This window comes from Melitaea cinxia, chromosome 10 (assembly GCF_905220565.1).
Source record: "Melitaea cinxia chromosome 10, ilMelCinx1.1, whole genome shotgun sequence".
NCBI classification, from domain to species: domain Eukaryota; kingdom Metazoa; phylum Arthropoda; class Insecta; order Lepidoptera; family Nymphalidae; genus Melitaea; species Melitaea cinxia.
The window spans coordinates 9,484,350-9,499,198 of record NC_059403.1 but is presented as its reverse complement, the minus strand read 5'-3'; the positions used below and the strand labels follow the sequence as shown (position 1 = coordinate 9,499,198).

Sequence of the window (14,849 nt, the reverse complement as noted above, 5' to 3'; positions counted from 1 at the left end):
CTAATTAGAATTTTGTTGCTACGATTAATATATTATAACAAAATTAACCTGTTGATATTGTTGCTGAAGAACACCAGAACGACTTCTGAAAGAGGAAGTACCAAGGTCTAGAGGTTCCAAATGGACCGGGTAGCACCTGTTCTAAATATAGAGCTATCAACATGTAAAGTATTGTGTCCACGAGAAGAAATATGCATACATCACCAAATACTATATTATTTGTTTCAACCGCATTACTTGTGAAAAAGTCTCCCCATTGCATACCTGCACCAAACATAATCAAATTAACTTTAGTACAAACTATGTATTCCGTTATTTAACCATGGACCACTTATAAATAGTTACCTCCAGCATTTTCTTTATTTAATATCAATGTAAATCCTAAGGACATCGCTGAATTTATACTGAAGCACGAAATAGCTTGGACAGCAAAAGGCACATTGTTATCAAGTTGTAACAAAGTAGCCGGAATAAACGTAAAAAACCAAATAACCGCCCCGAATAAGGCTGCTGTATTTCCTGTAACATACAATAAAGTTTTTAACACAGTAGAAAGCGTTTTTGATTCGAAAATATATTAATAAGAATACATTCTCGTTAATATATCACTATTTCGAAATAATAATAAAAATGTAATTAGCAAATAAAAGTAAGAAGCGTTCTACTACCACAAGGGCAAAGATTAAAAAAAAGAATATGTTTAATTTTCATCACATACTGTATTTACAGCGATCTAAAACTATATAATTTTCTATATTAATAGTTAGTATCATACCTTTAGAAAACAAACCACTAATCATAAAACAAAAGCATATAGTGCAAGACAAATATAACATGATGTAGAAATATAAAACTGTCCAATGTGTGTTAGTAAATACGGCGTAATCACTGAAGCCCTGGTTATTAGTAAACCAATTTACCTGTAAAGAATTTACACAAATTCATTTTCTAAAAGTTTTCTTTGATATATACATATATATACTCGATTATATATCGATCGACTTGTAAAAAATATTTTTTCGTCAAACAAACCTTTAATATAATCATAATTAAGCCAGTAGTTATAAATAAGAAAATGAATTGCTTGCAAAACCAGGCCGTCCAGTGCAACCAAGTAGGAAGGCCCATTATTTTCATTGTTTCCTAAAACAACATTTAATTTTAGTACATTACTTTCAAACTACAGAGTACATAACACGCAAATTTATAAGTTAAATATTGTAGTAATTCTAACAATATTTTTGTTCACTTTCTAAGCCGCTTTTATCATAATATATACATATATCATAGCAGTTAACCTTTTAATCGTTAAATAACTTTAAAATTAAACTTTAAAAACCTTAACGTTAACTACTGTTAAATCTCCCCAAATCCGTTAATTGTTAATCCAAGTCCTACTATTTAAAAATGACATAGAAAAACGTTCGGATTACTTTGGACGACAGAAAAATAGAAAATTACCGCTATTTTTACTCGAGGTTCTGGATAATATGCCAGGAAACTTATGACAGCAGTTGAGTGTTTACTCATGGTATACTGGTGGTGGAGGAAAAATATGCATGGAAAAAAGGCGTTACAACAAGAAGATCCGAAAGTTCTAAGGATACACTATTCGTTATGTTCGAAGAATATACTTATTGTGGGCCACGCCACCATGCCTCGGAGAGCACGTTAAGCCGTCGGACCAGGTTGTTATATTTTCTATATATTAATTACTCAAAAATAAAGAAGGAAATGAAATCCTAATAATTTATTAACTTTTTTAATATATTTCTAAACATACACATACCTTTAGTTGAAGTTCTTTTTCTATAGTAACGGTTCGTATGATATTAACCGCCGTGTAAGTAAAACTCAACATGAAAAACATTGGAAATATAATACTTAGTCCTTCCAGAGCCAAATCTTCAACGTATGGTGGATGTGGATATCTTTGTAAATGAACATTAAAATTATGTAGATTTTTTTTAGTCAACTGAGAAATCAATTCCATTGATACTACATGCTGTATTGCTATAAACATCTCATTGACATAACCTGAAATATAACTATTGTAAGAATATTCACATAGCGGCTACTATAATAAGAATACATTAAACAACAGATTCATACCGGGATCGTTCCCTCCTTCCCAAGAATAAGGAAATCGAGGTCCAGGTAACACATATAGTGGATAACTAATATATGTGCGCCAAGAACGCCCTCCGATTGAGTAAAATGAATTTAAACGAGGTCTTTCTGGAAATCTAAGCGAATACGACAATTGAGTTGGCAACTCTTCCGCACCTGAAAATATTCACAATCTCGAATTTACATTACAGTTATTTATAACTAAAATATTAACAAAATATTATATATAAAAAATTAACAAACCTAACAAACTATCATCAAATTCCACTGCTGCTACGACTTTTCGTATTTCTTGTTCGTCGCTGTATATTGCTCTCATTTCAGAGCTCCTATTATATGCTGTTAATCTAACATATTTTTTTAAATATTCATGGATTTCACTTATATCAATATCAGGAGGAATTTCAATGGGAATATCAGGTTCTTGCTCAATTATAATTGAAATCAAATCATTTAAATTTCGAGCAAATAGGTTTACTACCGCTGTTCGAATCACATCCTCCAAAACTGGACTCTGCGGAGAGTATGCTAATGAAAGTTCTGTTAAATTAAGTCCCTGTCTAAAACAAAAATAAAAAAATATTTAACAATCACCAACTTATGTAGAATATTTAGTACAAATTTCTTACTTAGCCGTTAAAACAAAACTTACAAAACTGGTAGTGAAAAATTCAACGTGTGGGCGGGAAAATGTGGAAATCTGGTGATATCATGCATAACTGGTTGTATCTGTTGTCGCAAAATAAGAATGAGTGACATTGTCAAGACTGGTAGGAGCAGCTCTACAATAGTCTGATATCGATGCCGCCATTGCTGCAGGAAATTCTTCCACATCAACAAGCGAAACTTTGTCCAAGCACCTGCTTCTAGTGTGTTTTTTGTCACTCTCATCGTCTGGTATAGGAAAGGTTAAATTATAAAAAAGCAATTAATTTAAAACAAAAATAACCTTAATTTAGTGTTAAATTCACTATACGATATGCATAAATTGAATTCAGTAATTTTCAACATAGCAACTACTGCGTAGGTCGTCATAAATCATGTGGGTGAAGAATCCAATGTAATAAACGTTAATTTGCCTATTAACCTAGACACGACAAAGGAAGTATTCTAGACTGACTTTGATCTTCTTTATGAGCCATTAGAAAAATAAATGTAGATCACGTAGTTCGAAATACTTCACAAACAGCATTAGTAAAGAATTTTATTGCAAGAAAAGTTTAATTAAATATTCATCTATATTTTTTATTTCTTAGCACGCAGTTCCTTTGCAAATCATTATGGTATAGATAATATTCAAATCACATTATTCAATGAATTTATAAAATAATCTCTGCCAATCCATCTGCAAAAACAAAGCGATAAGGTAAAGATAACCGAAGTATTTGTCGATTAATTATTTTCAAGCATTAATAAACAGGTACAAGCAATGATGTAACAAGTAGGTACGCGCAGAAAGTAGTTTTGTTAACCCATATATCTACAGAAAATTAAATTTAATATTGAATAATAAAATAGATAAGTGTAAAGTAAATTTTAAATTGTGGGTACACCTTCAACTCTGAAAAATATTTAAATGCTGTGGTAACACCTAAGTTATAATCTCTCTTTGAAACGAAAAAAACCTTAAAAATAAATCTTAGATAAATATAACAGTTATCTTTATTTTATCTTTCTTAAATAAACTAATCAAACAGGAACTACTAAATTTGCGCTTTTAAGATCGTTTTTACCTAGTCTGTATTTTTTCAATAATAATCTTACGTTTGTAAGTTATGTACGTAGGTACACCTAGGTATTTCAGCCCCTTCGCGTTGTCTAATTAACTATAAACTACATCTGTATCTAATTTCAAGTTTATAGCACAAAAAAATTAAGAACTTTTATATAATATTTCAAGAGCCCTTAGAGCTCCTTAATATGGCTCTGTAGCAAACATAGTTACTAGTGGACATTTATTTACCGACTATTAACAATTTCCAGGCTAAATTTCAAGCTATTAGCACAAAAAATTAAGAACTGTTATACAAACTTGCGTGAACCCTAAGACACCTTTGATCCGATATCGGAAAATTCATTCTTAAATCTTTTGGAACGCTTGAAGCTTTTTAATATAGTTTACAAACTATTAACTATCTTCTAAAATTAGTACTTAGTGTACGTTTCCTAACTTTTAACTGCCAAATTTTATGCGTGTATTAAAAAATTAAAAACTTTTATACAAACTTATAAAAGCTCTTAGACCCCTTTAATCCGGCCCTATTGAAAAATTCACTCTTAGCAATCCTCTAATAACTATAAACAGTCCCCCTGACAAATTTTATCTTTATACGTCGAGCGGCTTCTGAGATTTCGTGATGAGTGAATGACCTGACGATTATATATAAGTACAAAAGATATAAAGTTCTCATCAAGACAAATAAAATGAACCAAAAACGAGATAACTTCTGTAAGCCGACAAGGATCGCCTTGTCTTTAAATTTTTATACGTGATTCTGAAAGAAATGGTAACTTCAACTCTGAAAAATATTTAAAGTTAATATTTAAAAAGACTTTAGAATGTTTTAAACAACTGTTTCTTTCCCAATCGCTATCCCTAATTCTAGTATGTTAGGTAAAATTACTTTGTAAAATTACTGTTGTAATGAAAAAAAACCGGTAGTAACCTAAACATAAGCACTAAACCAATATTGCAAAAATCTCATTTGAGCACGTTGCGAGCTCTATCAGAATCTCTTCCACGTTTTAGAAATTTTTCCTCGTTTTAGACTGTAACATCCCATAGCTGGGCATAGGCTTCTTTTACCACATAGGGGAAGAATCAGAGCTGAATCCACCACGCTGCTCCATTGCTCGTTATATATGCCCTACTATGAGTAATGATCGCTATCAGGTGTACATGATAACAACCGGGACCGACAGCTTAACTAAACTAAACTTAAAATAAATATTTGTATAAACACAAATATCCACTTCGAGCGGGAATCGACCCGCGACCGTCGGTGTTTAGGAGCCGCCAACACGGCACACGCACCATCACACCAAAGCGGTTATCAAGAAATTATTACGAATCTGGAAATAAGGCAGGAAATAAGGAAGGAAAGATTCAGCTATCGCGCTACGCTTCAGCCTGTACCATCCCACTGCTGTGTATAGGCCTCTTTCTTTATATAAAGAAGAATCAGAGCTTAATCCATCACACTACTCCACGATATGGGATGCCTTATATATAAAAAAATTCTTTTGTTACGAATACGTATTCTTATAATATAGAATTTTATTTTGAGCGTACAATTTTCCTGTTATTCTAATATTTGTTATCATAATATAAATATTGTTGATGACTTCAATAAGTCTTTGAATTGTTAGTGATTTATATATGTAAAGCACAATATAAAAGTACAAAATCTTAGCAAAGAAAAGTTGTTACAAAGATGGAACAACAATAATATAGTAATTATTACCTGTACCTACGTGGTAATATATACCGTTTAAATTGCTGATTTAATTCAGCCAGTATTTATCTATACTACATACTTACATTTCCGTCAATAGACGATAAATTGCATTTAAATTGTAAAATAATTTCATTGTATAATTCGACTAAAGAATACACCAATGATTTGGTTACATTGAACATTAACCTTTTTAGTTATAAAATGGCAGTTTAGTATCAGGCTTTGTCGCACTTCTTATCCAGCCATCGGTCGGCTTCTTAAGTTCCAAGGTGGTTGGTAGTGGAACCTTGTTATTCCTTAGTCGCCTCTTACGACACCCACGGGAAGAGAGGGGGTGGCTATATACTAGTATGTAATTTTATATTTAAAAAATAAATCTTCTATCGAGATGCCTGTTGTTGTGCATACAATCGTAAACTATTTGTCTGCAATTTAATAGTTAGTATTTAAGAAGTTATAGTTTACCAGAACTATTGTTATGTTGACAATTGTCACATTGCTTATTTCATTTATAGACTCGTCGGTGAGAGATCTACAATATTTGTTTCAAACTCCTATCTAAAAGTATATTATATATCTAATAGTATTAAATAAATCATAATAATAATAATAACCGCATCACACTCAACGGCCGCCACTAGGATAAATCTCCACTAAACTTTCGACTTGGTTGAGTTAAAAGATTGTTTTTAGGTCCAGATAATATTACACGCGTTGCTGATGTCGATACGATAAGAGGATGTGTACGACGTCCATTGGTTCATCTCTGCCCTATTCTAGCGGATGAGGAGATCCATGGTTGAAAGATACCTTTCAACGAGGCGGGAGGATGTTTCGAATTACAGCATCTGCATGTAATTCGTTTCCTCGGTTGCTTCATTACTTTGGATTAATACTTTATCTTTAAGATACCAACATCGTCTGTCACTAAAACATTGAGTAAAAGATAACGTTAGCTCGCATAAAATTTAATTGTAAATATTGTAATAAAGCCGTATAAGAAGAAATTTTTGGGTTTAAATTAATCCCCAGGGTGAATTGAAGACAATGGTCATCCTCTAGAATAGCATATTATGGATACATGTATAGCCCAAGCGTCAAAGAAGGCTAGACCTTCGTTATTTTATAAAAAAACGAAGTCTGGCAAGATTTAAAAACCATTAAAACTGTCCGGCTATTGAGGCAACATTTTTTATAGGTCCTCAAGGTAATATATAAAATTTAGCTTTTATACTATAATGAAAGTAATATAGTAATTTATTAAATTTTAGGGGTGTACGGCAGGAGGTAGCAACTATCATAAGTGTCCGGCAATGGATGACGAGATTTCCAAAGTTATCCCAAAGAAAATATAAAAAATTGAGCTTTATACTTTAACGAATTTAAGGTACTATTTTATACACCTTTACTACCTATTACCTGCCCAAGTAACTACAACCCATACTCTACAGTCGCTGGTCGTTCTTACCTGTATAGGGGACATACACAGAAAAACTTTCTGCTTTTATAAAATAACAAAGGTCTAGCCGTCGTGGGCTCTTGCTCTAGTAGGTCAATGTAAATTAATCTTTAAAATAGGGTAATGGACAGGATGTCGCTTACACACTTACACAGCATACTCTAATGTACTTTATTGAATCTTTCTAACAACGACGCGGCGAAACAATGGCATATAGTTTATACGCCATGGTGTAATTAACAGGCATTCATGTTTGCCTGAATAGCTTGAGCTTGCTAGATTCGCGTTCTCTGACCTCATAAACTAAAATAGGTACTTTATATGACAAATGTTAAAGTATCAGATTTTTTTATTCTACTAATATGGCAAGCAAACGTACTTGTGTGCGGCGCCTGGTGTTGTAGGTTAGGTTATTCGCCTATAACACCAGGCGCGTTGGCGATCCCTGACCCTCTCCAAGAGCTTTAACTACCTTACTCGACACAGGAACACAACACTGATTGAAAGCCGTATTATTCAGCTACATTCTGTAAGGTTGAGGTATATTCCCAGTCAGGCTGTTCTAAAAATTAACCTTGGTTATTCTTTTAATCTAATAGGTATATAAAATTCTCGTGTGTTTGTAGTTAAACTCCTCCGAAACGGCTTGACCGATTCTCATCAAATTTTGAGTGCATATTGGGTAGGTCTGAAAATCGAACAACATCTATTTTTCATCCCCCTAAATGTTAAGGGTAGTCCACGCAATATTTTTTTTTTTTTTACAAATTATTTATGCTTTATTTGATAATAATTTGGCGTTGAAAAATACATACAACCGTAAATTTTAACCCTTCTACCACAAACCCCTATTTTTAAATAGCGTTTAGCGGCAAGACAACGTTTGCCGAGTCAGCTAGTCTTCTTATAAAACGCTTGTGAGGTTTTTCGTATCACAATGCTAGTTCATATAGCTCCTCCGAAAAGGCTGGAGCGATTTTTATGAAATTTTGTTTGCATATCGGGTTAGTTCTGAGAATCGGCCAACATCTATTTTCATACCCCCAAGTTATAAGGAGGGGATCAAGGCGGTTAATAACCTATATAGCAAAACAACGTTTACGGGGTCAGTTAGTATATAACAATTATCTTTAAAGTACATCTACTCGTATCCTAACATACACCGGCATATGTACTAAGTCGAACACAAATGATTAAAAAGCGCCCACCTAGCTTCCTCGTGGCAAGTTTTAAAGTATTTGGATATTACGTTTTAACAACATCATAATTACTTTTATATATGTGACGTCACGCTTAAGAGCCATTTCACAAAAATCGGTAACAATCCGCGAAATTGTAATATTTTGACGTCGTTAATCTCAGTGTTGGATGCAATAATGTAATTTATATTCTTGAAATATAATAGAGCAACCTTTGTTGTAGTCCATAGTCAGATCAGAATTTTGATTTATATTATGTGTACAAAATTATTAACCTTTTCATCAGCCTCCTCCCTGGGTAAACGGTCGCAATGTATACTTTGAAGTCCTACTTTTCAATAACCTCTACGTTGAAACCATTTTAAAAAAATATCATAATATGTGGAATATAATTTTGTTGTCCACTATCATAGATTTTTATTCCATTTGTATCTCTATTAAACGATAAAAAAAAATTTAAAGTTACGAATATTTTCCAAATAAGTACAATTTTAAAAGCGATATTTCTCTTAGAAAACTAAGAAATTTTAACGAACTATCTTCATCAAAGTAAACTTACATCATTAAGGAATACAAAAAAAATAATTAAAAGATGTAATTATTTTTAATACATTTTATATTAAATAATAAAAAGATAGTATATATTGCCATGCATCAAGCCCGGTAAATCAGTCGAGCGCTAGCGCTCTTAGAGGTAAGGTCCACGCCAAATTCTGCGCAGCCGTCTCTTTCGCTCACACGCGCCAAGCGCCTGTTGTTATAGCGGATAAAACGCATTTGATACTTTCATAATAAAATATAAATAAAATAAACATATTACGAAAATGACTGTAAAATAATATAATGATAATTTCTGTAAACAAATGTATAATTTAATTTTCTTTTCTCACACTATCAATACAAATAGGCATTTCAATCTGTTTGTCTTGTTATTTGTTAATTAATATGTTTGTCGGTGTCGATGTCATTAAATGCTTTTTTATTCATATCGTAAATATTAGATTCATTCGTAAACTGAAAAAACTAAATCAATTTAAAAAAATTGTTTCATAAAATTGATTTTTTTAATTTTATTTTAAATTTATTGACTGTTGTTATATAACATACTTGAAATTTTTAACAAATTAATTATGTAAAAAACATTTTATACCATAGTTATAATTTTTATTATACATCAGAAAATGATCACGATGGTCTTTTGGTTGTCACACTATACGTACTAGCACACAGATCGCGCGGCTCGTACGACTCGCGCGATGCGACCAAATTTACCTAAACTTGCAGAGCGTAAAATTGTGAAATGGCTCTTAAGGTGTTCAAAATATGCTAAAACGTACCAAACATTTGACACAGTTGCAACTATTAACCTAACCTAACCACTATATCAAAATTATAATTTCAATTAAAAATACATAGGTATAACATGACTATGAATTCTATTCAGAATTTTGGTATATCTTATCTGAGTAATCACCTGTAATTAATTTCCTACGTCAATTACCTGTAATAGAAATTACAAGCATTAATACAGATAAATAATGTTAATAGAACAGTTTATTGAATACATATTTTAATTTTATATTGCCAGAAAAGATTGCAACTATTGTGAAATTTTTAATGTCTGTTTTTACTGCGACTACTACTTCAGGCTACCACAGTTCATTGCTGAACATATGCCTTCCCAAGTTCGCGCCAAACATCCCAGTCCTCCGCAATCCTCATCCAGCATACACAGAGAATCTTACGTACGACTGCACGTTACGTGACTTAAGGAGCTCAGTCGTAACTCCTTCATCCCCCGGGGCCCTCCCGTTTTTAAGCTGCTCGAGCGCCGCACTGCTCTCGACAACTTTGATATCCGGGATGTCTTCTGAAAAATGGCGCAACACACCATGTACTCGGTGCCCCGAGTCTCAGACTTGTGTGCGCTCGACGAGTACAGCTGATCATAAAAATTCTTGACCTCTTCTAGGATTTGAGGACTAAAGCAAACGATTCTTCCATCCGCTATTTTGAGCTTCACAAAAAGGCTTTTCCCCAGTTACCTTTGGAAAACTTTGGACCACCTAATCTGCTCTAAAAGAGTTGTAATATCTCTAGTATTAGAGCGAAGGGCTGAAAATGTTGTCGCAAACTCATGGGCTTTGCCTATAGTCACCACGCTGGGCACACGGATGGTGGTCGCCAGCAGTAGACCGTTTAAAGCCAGCAGTTTGATGGTTATATCCTGCCATCGGTTGGCTTCTTCAGTCCCAGACTGATATAGGAACTTTCTTATCCCTTAGTCGCCTCATACGATACCCACGGGAAGATAGGAGGTGGCTCTATTCTTTACTACTCTAGCCACACAGGAGATGCAGCAATGTCTCTATTTATCATCAATTAATTAGACTTGCAAATATTATATCTATGAAGAGGTAAGTTTCTAGATATAATTGAGTTAGTAATATTAATTTAATAAAATTTAATAAACAGTTGTGAGACTAAAACTCCTCAAAGGTAGTATAAGCTACGCCATCGATGAGTACTAAGTAGCACTCACAATACATCTCACAGCGACTGTCTATAACATTAATTTTTATTGAACAAATTTTTATACATATTCTTAACGATTTCTTTCTTAACAATAAATATTGAATAATCTCGAGCTATTTTACCAACGTTATGTTTTGAAACTTGTATTGCAAATCAAACGATATTTTTCACTACTGGTCTGATTGTCACTACTGATCCTAGAACTCTTAGCATATTTGTTTCGCAAACAAAATAAAAACGACAATAAGCAGTTTAATTATGAGTTCTTGCATATCAAAAGACTGACTTCTAATAATAAACACCATTATCTAAAAAAAATACAAAATAAACTAGAAGCATTTGTATTAGCATTGGTATTTTTTTAGGACCGTTATGTAACTGCAGTTAATTAAGAATTTATTGTTTTGTCTATGTAATATATTTAATAAATATAACTAGGAACAATGATCTTTTCTATTGTCAATTCATTAACCTTACGGATATCTGGAAGAGATCGCTAATAAGAGTGTCAAAACAAACCAGGTATTATTAAAATTAGTTATCCTTACCAAATAAATATTTTTATTTTATTAATTAGTCATATGACAATAGTTTAATTTTGGTTACGTAGAGAAATATTGATAAGATAAAAAAAAATACTGTAACATTTCTTTGTAGTGTACAATAAAGAGTATTTATTATTATTATTATTATTAAATACTTTTCTAAATTTATAATGCGGGGAGGTACATAATTTAATTTAAAATTAAATAATAATAAAAAATTACACCTTACCTTTGATTGAAAAAATCGCTAGCAAATGTATTAATGTACTCGAACTTTTACATGGGCTGGCTTTCATTTAAATTTGCTAGGCATTAAAATTTGTTTTCCTGAGTTTCTATTCAATATTATACAACTTCATACACTTGAACTAAACACACTACTAGCAACACTCGAATTATAAGTCTTCTCCAAAATACTTCACAAGAACGTGCAGTTGTACTGAAAATGAACCGTCGACTTTACTTCGGAGTGTACACTTATCGAATAAAGCATAGAAGTACTCGTTATCATAGTCAGATATGGTTTTTATTTAATACGTAGGCTAATCATCATAGATATCTGTAAAATTTTGGATATATAAAGACCAATATCATTAACATTTCTTGTTTTTGAAATATTTTTATTCATTTTATGATAATGTATTATTAGTAATTTTAAAAACTTTAAATTATCGCGATTTCCCTAGTAGCATAGGTAGCCCTTGATTCAAAATTTATATTATTACTAGCTGTGCCCGCAGCTTCTCCTGCGTTGAAATCAGTGTGTCACAAAGTTTTCCCGGTAAACTTCCAGTGAAACTCTCATCAAAATCGGCTTAGCCGTTCCGTAAACCTTCCTCTTGAACCGCATGAAAATCCGTTCAGTAAATTTTGAGGGAATCGATCACATACACTTTTGGGGACTTTGTTTTATAATACACTAACTGTTGCCCGCGACTACGTCCGCGTGGTTATGAAGATATATTATTAAGATGTTTAACGCAAATTGTTTTTTTATTTCAGTTACTTGAAATGTTTATCACACTGAGTAACTTTTAAAAGGCACAATTTAGTATCATTTAATAGTTATTTTTATAAAACCTCTCTATGCACCACATTTTTAGTTTTATTTTCAGGCTGCAGTAAAAATAGCCTATCAGGCGAACTTATAGCTGCTATATATGTTTCATACATTATACATAACATACTATCAACCCCAATTAAACCCCCTTAGCGGTGAAATATCGCAAAATCCGTTCTTAGCGGACGTCTACTAATTATAATCTACCCCCCTGCCAAATTTCATCTTTGTCCATGGTGGATAGATGGACCACCCAGCGGTTTTTGAGTTCTCTTGATGAGTGAGTCAGTGACCTTTCTCTTTTATATATATCTAGATTACGATGCATTATTTGGATACCTCCTCACCATCTATAGAGCATACATTTTAAATTTCAAGTCTCTTACTTCAAAAACATAGGACTTTCATACAAACTTCCAACCCCCGTTTCGTTCCCTTAGGGGTCGATTTTCATAAAATGCGTTCTTAGCTGATGTCTACGCGCTATATGAAACCTCACATTTCAGCCTATCGCAGTCCACTGCTGGACATAGGCCTCCCCAAGTTCGCGCTAGACATCCCGGCTTCCGCAATCCTCATCCAGCCTACACCGGCAATCTTACGTAGATCGTCGGTCCAACGGGCCGGAGGACGTCCCACACTGCGTTTGCCAAGACGCGGTCTCCACTCTAGGACCCTTCTACTCCAACGGCCATCGGTACTGTGACACAAATGACCAGCCCACTGCCACTTCAACTTGCTAATTCTGTGGGCTACGTCGGTAACGTTCGTTCTTTCGCGGATAGTCTCATTTCTAATCCTATCTTTGAGAGAGACCCCAAGCATAGCCCGTTCCATTGAGCGACTTTAAACTTGTGGACCAGCCCCTTCGTCAGTGTCCACGTCTCGGCTCCGTATGTTAACACAGCCAGGACGCATTGCTCGAAGACTTTTGTCTTCAAGCATTGCGGAATCTTTGAAGTGAAAACTCGACGGAGTCTGCCAAACGCTACCCAACCCAACCGAATCCTCCTATCGGGCTCCTTCTTGAAGTTTTTGCGGCCTAGTTGGATAGTATGGCCTAGGTAAATATAATCCTGAACAACTTCGAGAAGGGTACCATCGACCGATACCGGTATCGGTATGACTTGGTTGTTAAACATAACTTTCGTCTTATCCAAGTTCATACAGAGACCGACACGTCGGGAGGACTCGTTTAGGCCGGCCAGTATTTGGCCTAACTCATCCAGCGTCTCCGCAAAGATGACAATATCGTCAGCGAAACGAAGGTGAGAGATAAATTCACCGTTGACGTTGATGCCTCGTTCCCCCCAATCCAAGGTCTTAAAAACATCCTCTAGCGCAGTGGTAAACAGTTTCGGTGATATTACACCCCCCTGTCTTACCCCACGCCGGAGGGAAATAAGTCTTGTTCTTTGATCATTGACCTGAACGGTCATCGTCACCGCGTCGTACATAGATTTCAGTACCTCGATATATCACCAGTCGATATGACATCTCTACAGAGAGTCCAGGACAGCCTGACAGGTCTCGACAGAGTCGAAGGCTTTCTCGTAGTCCACAAATGCCATACACAGCGGTTGATTATATTCTTCCGTCTTTTGAATAATCTGCCGAACAGAATGGATGTGGTCTACGGCGCTGTAGCCATTTCCAAACCCAGCCTGCTCCGGTGGTTGGAATTCTTCGAATCTTCTGGTGAGACGATTCGTAACAACCCTCGAAAACAGCTTATAGACGTGGCTCAGAAGTGAGATCGGTCTGTAATTCTTTAACAGAGACTTATCGCCTCTCTTAAAGAACAGCACCACCACACTCCTGGACCACGCCTCCGGCGTGGTACCTCGGTGGATTTCGGCGTTAAGTAGCATTGCCAAGGCTTTCAGGACAGGTCGCCTTGCGGCTTGAAGGAGTTCAGTGGTAACTCCGTTTTTTCCATTTTTAAGCTACCCGAGCTCTGCACCAATCTCATCCTCTTCGAAGTCCGGGATACACTCCGAATAATGGCGCAACAATGGTGTTTCAAGTCACAGGCTTGCGTGCGCTCGACGAGTACAGCTGTACATAAAAATTCTCAACCTCTTCTCGGATCTGAGGGCGAGAGCAGACGGTCTGCCATCTGCTGTTTTAAGCTTATAAAGACCTACCTGCCAAATTTCAAGTCTGTAGCTGTGATAGTTTCGGAGATTTCGTGATGAGGGAGTCAACCTACCATCCCCCATTTTAACCCCAAAAGAGAGTTGATTTCTAAAGATAGATTATTTGTACACCTTCTTACCATCCTTAGAGCAAACATTTTAAATTTTAACTCTCTTACTTCAAAAACATAGGACTTTCATACAAACTTCCAACCCCCGTTTTACCCCCTTAGGGGTCGAGTTTCGTAAAATCCGTTCTTAGCGGATGTCTACGTTCTATAAGAAGCCTACCTGCCAAATTTCAAGTTTGTGGTACAGAGCAAAC

General features: G+C 34.7%; 1 protein-coding gene across 1 annotated transcript in view; it reads right to left on the bottom strand.

Moving 5' to 3' along the window:
* LOC123656986 (phospholipid-transporting ATPase ABCA3-like) overlaps positions 1-11,639 on the bottom strand; it is a 28,030-nt gene extending 16,391 nt beyond the window's left edge. The window contains exons 1-9 of the mRNA XM_045592592.1: positions 11,556-11,639; positions 2,783-3,024; positions 2,374-2,690; positions 2,113-2,286; positions 1,790-2,037; positions 1,033-1,143; positions 776-920; positions 346-519; positions 49-264 (exon numbers count right to left, since the gene is read on the bottom strand). Coding sequence (XP_045448548.1) covers positions 49-264; positions 346-519; positions 776-920; positions 1,033-1,143; positions 1,790-2,037; positions 2,113-2,286; positions 2,374-2,690; positions 2,783-3,021 — 1,624 coding nt within the window. The 5' untranslated portion in view covers positions 3,022-3,024; positions 11,556-11,639. The remainder of the gene's footprint in view (positions 1-48; positions 265-345; positions 520-775; positions 921-1,032; positions 1,144-1,789; positions 2,038-2,112; positions 2,287-2,373; positions 2,691-2,782; positions 3,025-11,555) is intronic.
* Between the last annotated feature and the right edge of the window lie 3,210 nt (positions 11,640-14,849).